Source organism: Cibotium barometz, chromosome 50 (assembly GCF_041138505.1).
Source record: "Cibotium barometz isolate CiBa-2024 chromosome 50, ASM4113850v1, whole genome shotgun sequence".
NCBI lineage: Eukaryota > Viridiplantae > Streptophyta > Polypodiopsida > Cyatheales > Cibotiaceae > Cibotium > Cibotium barometz.
The window spans coordinates 8,192,879-8,200,224 of NC_141095.1; the positions used below are offsets into that span (position 1 = coordinate 8,192,879).

A 7,346-nucleotide genomic window follows, 5' to 3' on the forward strand; every position below is an offset into this window, starting at 1 on the left:
GGAGAGGAGGGAAGCCACAAGGTACACGTCAGTGCTGCACGTCTTTGTTTGAGTTTGCCCTTTTCTGGCAACGCTGACCATCAGGGGGGAGGTGCTCTCAACAGGCGCCACGTGCCGTGCAAGCTGGCTAAGGCAGATAGGAAGGTACACCAAGGCGATATCGACACGTATTTGCTTGATCTTATAAGTATTGGGATTGGGGTGGTAAGGTTACAGGGAAACAACTTTCTCTGCAGAGTTCGTAAAAGACCAGCCGCCAGAGAGATGGAGCCATATTGTATAGTATTTGCTTTTGCTGCTTGCCTGTTGGTGGCTCTGATAAGAAGAAAGAATCCCCATCCGCTGCTTCTCCCACCAAGCCCTCCTGGATGGCCACTGATTGGCCATCTTCACATGCTGCATAGGCCTCTCCACCAGTCTCTCTACAAGCTTGCACACAGCTATGGTTCCTTGTTTTTCCTGCGCCTGGGCTGCATGCCCACTGTTGTGGTTTCTTCTCCAGAGTGGGCCAAGGAGTTTTTGCAAGCCCATGACCGAGACTTCTCAGACCGCCCACAATTGGAAGCCAGCAAGCGTCTCTTTTACGGTAGCAAAAGCGTCGTTTTGATGGAGCATGGCCCCAACTGGAGAGAGCTCAGAAAGCTCTACACCGCTGAAATCCTCACCATCAAGCGCATTGAGATGTTCGAGCAAGCTAGAAATGGTGAAATGGCCTTGGCTCTCCACCTCGTTGAGTGCCAATTAGCCACCGATAACATCCATGAAACTTACCCCATTGAGGTTAGAAAACTTGTTTTCAATATTGTGGGCAACATGATGACCAGCATGCTCTTGATGGCGGTTTTGTTCGGAGCTCCCATTATAGGCGATTTGATTCCATGTCTAAGGTGGCTTGATATACAAGGTTACAAGAAACGGATGGATAGTCTGGCCAAAGAGCTGGACACATTTTTGGAAGAAGTGGTGATGGAGAGGCTAGAGGGCAGAGGCCAAGGAGTGGACGTGAAGGCTATGGACTTTTTGGACTTGCTGATAGGCATTTACAAGGGAGATGGAGGGGCAGGAAAGGAGTCGATCAAGAGCATCTTGCTGGTAGGGTTAAGTTTTGATAAAGTGCTCGATCCTTTAAATAATCATAGCATTATCTGGTGTTTTGGGCAATGTTATTGATGGTGTTATGTTGTCCTAGGACTTGTTGAGTGCTGGCACGGAGACCTCTACCACAACGGTGAAGTGGGCTATGGCAGAGCTACTGAGAAATCCTCACTGCATGCAAAAGCTACAAGAGGAGTTGAGTACATCAAAGCAAGCTAGCCTTTTATCTGATGATGAAGACAATGATAAAAGTAAAAGCAAATTAATTGCAGTTGCGGATGCAGACATACCAAAGCTCAACTACCTGCAGGCAGTGGTAAAGGAGACGTTGAGGTTGCACCCACCAGTGCCATTGGTAGTGCGCCAGATGTCAAAGAGCTTAGAAAATGGGAAAGTTGTGGGGGGTTTCAAGCTGCCCAAGAAAACAAGCCTGCTAGTGAACGTGTGGGCGATGGGAAGGGACACCAAGGTGTGGGGAGAGCAGGCGGACGCTTTCCGCCCGGACCGATTCCTGAGCAGCGCCTGCCCACCGGACCTGCGCGGACAACACTTCGAGCTGCTGCCCTTTGGGGCCGGCCGTAGGGGGTGCCCGGGTATGAATCTGGGCTTGGCTATGGTGGGCTTAGTTTTGGCCAACCTTGTGCATCGCTTTGACTGGAGGCTCCCCCATGGTCATCACAACTTGGACCTCTCCGAGGCTGCCTCCCGTACCGCCCCCATGGCCAAGCCCCTCCTTGCCTTACCCACCCGTAAATTATCAACATAGATTCACCCCCTTACACAACAACAAATCAACCAACTTTGTGTTACATCACAAAAACCCGGGTTTGGTGTAGTTTCCACCTGCGTATTTTTTGGAAAAATACCTTCAAATTTAATACTCAATAGTACAAATACTTCAAGATTTTGAGAAGTTATGGAATAAAAATTTTAAGATTTCAAGATTTTTCTTTATAAATAATTTCACTATTCTTAGATAAAGGTTTTCCATTTTTTGGGAAAATACTTTTTTTCTAAGTGATTACATGGCACTACCCTGCACTATCGCAACAATGGCCCTATTTTCCACGTTTTTGACGAAATGTTATGCCCTCATTGTAATGGGTGAGTTATCCTTTACGTATGGGTCATGCTCCGTATTAGCTAACTCCTCCCTGGTCTCTTAACACACAGTGCCATTAAAATACCATTATACTAGTTTCTGTTGCCTTTCAACTTAGAGTTGCAAATCATGACATTTGAGACCATGCGTGTATATAAAGCTTCCTAATTATCTCACATATCTATACCAATTTTTCAAATAACAAGATAGACTTAACCTCTCTATTTAGGTCTAATGCTCTACATACACCTTTCCATCCTTAAGAGAACGAGGTTTTATTCCAACTAAAACACTTTAACAATGTCTTAAGTGGAAAAGGATCCTTGCATTTTACCAATTCACCCTACTTTTAAACCCTCTCTCTCTCTCTCTCTCTCTCTCTCTCTCTCATGTCGCCACTTATGTGAAGAAGTAGAAACAAAAAGAAGTCCTAGTCTTCAAACTCTTAGTGGAAGGCCTACCAAATAAATGGTAAGTGTGTCTTTCTAAGCAAAAACCCAAGCCACACAAAAAACAAATGGAATGTAAACAAGACAATTGCCATTGAAGCAAGTACCCAAAGTCATGCTATTGTGACCTTCACCTAGAAGTAGAGGATCCAACTATTAGTTAAAAATTAAGAGATATTACTAAAAAAAGAGATATTTAGAGAAATGATGAATTTTTGACACCTTGGTAAGGAGAGGGGGACTCTTGAGGTAGGCGCCTTCTTCACATGTGTGGGAAGGTTTTTTAATTCAAAAAATTGTGATATTTTTCTCTCTCCTCTCTCCTAGATCGAACTGGGAGCTAAACTGGTCTAAATCTTGTCCAAATTCAGTCAAACGGAAGCTAGAAAATTCTAGAACTTAAATGGACTCAGTTAGTAACCTCCCTCACCTACTATAAATAGACCCTCATTCTTTTGTATTCTCATCTGTGAGCTATACCATGTCAGTATTACATTAAAATAATTATATTTTCTATTATCCTTTAAAAATCCTCTACTTTTGGGGAGCTTGGAGCTTCTCTCTCTCTCTCTCTCTCTCTCTCTCTCTCTCTCTCTCTCTCTCTTCAACAACTCTTGGAGCTTTCTTCTCAACTCACTAAACCAATTGATTGGTTAGGCACTTCACTTAGATAAAGAAGCAAGCCAAACCTAGAGAGGTAAGAAGAAATTTCATGGTTTCTGTTAATATTCTCAAATGATTTCACTTCTCAACCCCTCTTAAGCTTGAGAAGTTTCTAATTAGTTATTTTTAATGCAAATCAAGCTTTCTCTAAGAACTTTAATGATTAATCACAAAAAGTGAATCTTTATGCTTATTTTGAATGCTTTTTATGTATATCTCTCTCTCCCAAAAGAATAGTCATTCCTATGGCTAATTCTTTAGAAAAAGAATGCTTCTCATTGATAAATTCTTAATTCAAAACCAAACTCTAAGCTTGTTAAGCTAGAGGTTAAGAAAATAGTATTTTTATGCTTTTATGTTAATAAAATTATGGTAAATTTATGCTTTAATTTCATAATTTGGATTTAAGTTTAAGGATAGTTCTTCTTGTTGAAATTAGAGCAATGTGATGAGCTATGGTGGATCAAATACTATAATCAACATCATTAACAAAGTGATTAGTAAATAATTAAGATATAATTAGTGAGTAATTAGCAAATAGCTTAATGTAGGCATGGATAATAAAAAACCAGTAAATTCTCATTAGGCCAATGCCTCAATTTATAGAGTTTACATCCAAGCATCTAATCCCACTGATTTCTCCTTGATTCACTCCACCTCTTTTGCTTGATTCTCTCCACTTCTTCACTTTTCCCAGAATATCTCCCAGAATATCTCCACACTTCTTAAATTCTTCTCACCTTTTTGTTCTCTCACATTTACACATTCTCTTTTATAGCCTCTAACCAAGGGCTTGTTCCCGAACACACCCTATTCACTTGTATATTTCAACACCTCCCCCTCAAGTGAATACTCCTAGCACACCTAGACCCTATACCAAGTTTCCCTCTTACTTGATAATCCGCGACCAGTGCCTAGCACACCTCCCCTCAAGTTAACTTAGCACACCTGGACCCTGTACCAAGTTTCTCTTGTACTTGATAGTCCGCGACCAGTGCCTCAAGTCCCTAAACTCATAGTCCTTGACACTCTCTCTCTCTCTATGTGTCCAAGGCTTATTATAGTTGCTTGCGACCTTGACTAAAGTGCTCACACATACATCTATCTACCACGTGGCCTACAACATCGGTGGCTCAGAGGTGGTTTTACTTTGTTGGGGCAGGTTACATTGGGTTGTGGGGTCTCTCTCTCTCTCTCTCTCTCTCTCTCTCTCTCTCTCTCTGAGATTTTCACATGGTTCCTCACTGTTTGGAGCCTCACATCTTCTCTTGTCTTCAATCTTTTTCTCGTGGCAGCTTCTCTTCACGCGTCCATCTCTTCATTCAGTCTTCTTGGGGCAGCTTCTCTTCTCGTGTCCATGTCTTCCTTCAGCTTTTCTTCTTGGTGTGGATCTTCCTCTTGGAAGGAGATGTTCTTCTTCTTTCATGGCTGGGGCCATGAGCTTGTCCGTCAGGTCTTTTTGCTTCATGTGAGCTTCAAATGATTTGCTGACAGTTCCTTTAGGTTTTTGATGTTTATCTTGTGTCATTATGCAATGCAAACCCAAATTTATGTGGGAGGTCTTACCTCTTGCCTTATTCTGGACAAGGACAGTGTCTGATCCCATTTTGACACTGATGTAATGTGCCCAATACATAATGTGTATAGCATTCATTCTTATGCACATTCCCAAATGTAATTTTGGCTGTGAATAATCTTGAATTTGAGTGAGATTTACAGGCATTAACCAAGGGTTAAATACAAAATGATGATTATCACAAATTTATCAGCACAATAGAGTTTCTTGTGGAATGGCTGTCGATGAGATGAGGCTTTCGAGCATGCGGTTGTCTCCTTTGGTGGGGTTTGTCAATGAAGAGGCATAGGCTTTGAGGCTTTTATTTTGAGTTCCTTGTTAGAGATGGATGGTTGCGCTATGGGAACTTCATCAAGAATAGCTGTTGATTGTGAGGTATTGGCATCTAACTTTGGTGGTGAGGATGGGGTTAAAGGAGTAGATGCTCTAACGGAGTCGGTTGTTGACGTAGATGGTAGGTCATTATGTAGGGGGCTTCTGTGTGGAAGAGGCTTGTAACCTTTTGTGTTCAGCATCAAAGTTGGATCCTCTTCCTTGAAATATGGTATTGTCAACTTTTTGTCATTGACCATCATGATGACTCTATTGCTAGCAAAGCACAGTGGTTCTTGGGCAGCAATAGTCCATTTATGTCCCAAGATCAAATCTACTTCGAACACATACTCAACCACAAAAAACTTGCAAGTAAGGGGGGTAGTCTCAATATACATTTTATATTCAAAGTACCCCAAACATGGCATGTTCAAGTCTTGTGTAAAGGAAATTCTTTCATGATGTGTCATGAGTGTTGGTTGACCTAACAAATCCCATAGCTCGAGGGTCATGATATTGTGTTCTCGTGTTGGATAGAGCTCTGCGTGAGCTTTGGTGATTTTATTTGAAATTTCCAATCCAACCAAAATCCTAGGGATCTTTTCAGTAAGATATGTTGGAAGTTCCATCTCCTCTATGGTCTCATTCTCCCATATAAAAGCAATTGTACAATGTCTTCACGAGTGTTTAAGGTGACTGTTTATATGGATTCATCTATTGAATACAACAATTCACCTATCCAACAAGGACGCATCATACTCAAGGGAATCTAGGGTAATATGGAATGTAAATTCCATATCTCCACCGATTGTTTGAGTAGTGTAGCTAAAGTAACATGAAACTTCAATGTTTTGTCCATTGGCTCCTCTTGCAAGACTATTGTTTGCAGGGATGAGTTTAGGTTGTCGATTTCTTTACGTCCTGGTATAACTCATGAACCATTAAAGGTGCAAGTGCTGAAGTTATGCAGGCTTCACCCGAGCTTCACCCCCATGAGAGAAGAGCATTTCTCCAAATGAGGTTTTGAGGGACTGCTTTAATTTTATAGGGGAATTATCGAATTCCTCATGTGCTTTCTCAAGCGTATATTTCATGCAATTTGTAAGAGTATGTCTTCCTCTCTTGAAAGGGGAAGCGATACTCCTCTGGGCTTTGTATTTTGGTTGCTTTTTTAGGATTGGCATTATGAGGCTCAATCACAAATGATGATCTTGTAAGACACTCAACCAAGCTAAGCATGCTCTTTTGAGCTTGCCTTTTGCATTCCACACATGTCATATGATCATGATTTTCAATTTGGGATAGTTGGGTGGGTTCTATTTTCTTGATTGGTCTATGAGTGAAGAGTCAGAACTTGTTTTATCCTCACTACGTGACATACTAGAACTTGTTTTATCTTCAGACTTTATTTGGATTGTCAATTTTTCATCATGTTTGCCCATATGACGAGATCAAATTTTCTTTTGGGCTTTTGTACCGTGTGTCGCACATATGGGTTTTGTGGTTTGTGTGGTGGCCTTTAAGGTGGATGTTTCTGCATCATGTAAAGCTTTTGGCTCTTTTGGGTTTATATCTCCTTTTGGTTTTATGTCCTCCATAAGCTCCTTTTCCCTGTCCTTTAATTCAACCTTGGTTTTGATAGTTTGTTGTCTCTTGTTTTTCTTGGATTTAGAAGGTTTTGTTTTCTCTTTTGGGTTCTACTCTAAAGAATGTTCTTCTATACCCATCATTAGGACATTTTGGAGGTTATTCGTAATAGGACCTTTTCATAGAGAGAGAAAATGGAGCACATCCAATCAAGAAGAAGGCAAGGTTACGTTGAAAAATAGGTTATTTCTGTTTCCTAAATCCAAAAATTATTCTTTTCTACCTCAAATTGTATTCTACTTACACTTGATATTCTACTTACACTTGATAGTCAATTTTCACAAAACACACCCAAATGCATTAAACACACCTTCATTTTTGTAGAGAGGGAAACTTCTATTCCTATCCATATATTAAATACACTTGATAGTCACTTTTCACACCCAAATGCATTAAACACACCCAATGCATTAAACACAAAAACACACCTAAATGCATTAAACACACCCAAATGCATTAAACACACCTACACTTTTGTAGAGAGGGAAACTTCTATTCCTAT

General features: G+C 40.9%; 1 protein-coding gene across 1 annotated transcript; it reads left to right on the top strand.

The window, feature by feature from the left end:
• The first annotated feature begins 218 nt into the window (after positions 1 to 218).
• On the top strand, positions 219 to 2,041 carry LOC147609777 (cytochrome P450 71AU50-like). Its single transcript, XM_086786829.1, has 2 exons — positions 219 to 1,092; positions 1,190 to 2,041. The coding sequence occupies exons 1-2, from the start codon at positions 265 to 267 to the stop codon at positions 1,859 to 1,861; spliced, it is 1,500 nt and encodes a 499-aa protein (XP_086642955.1). The 5' UTR covers positions 219 to 264; the 3' UTR covers positions 1,862 to 2,041.
• The last annotated feature ends 5,305 nt before the right edge of the window (positions 2,042 to 7,346 follow it).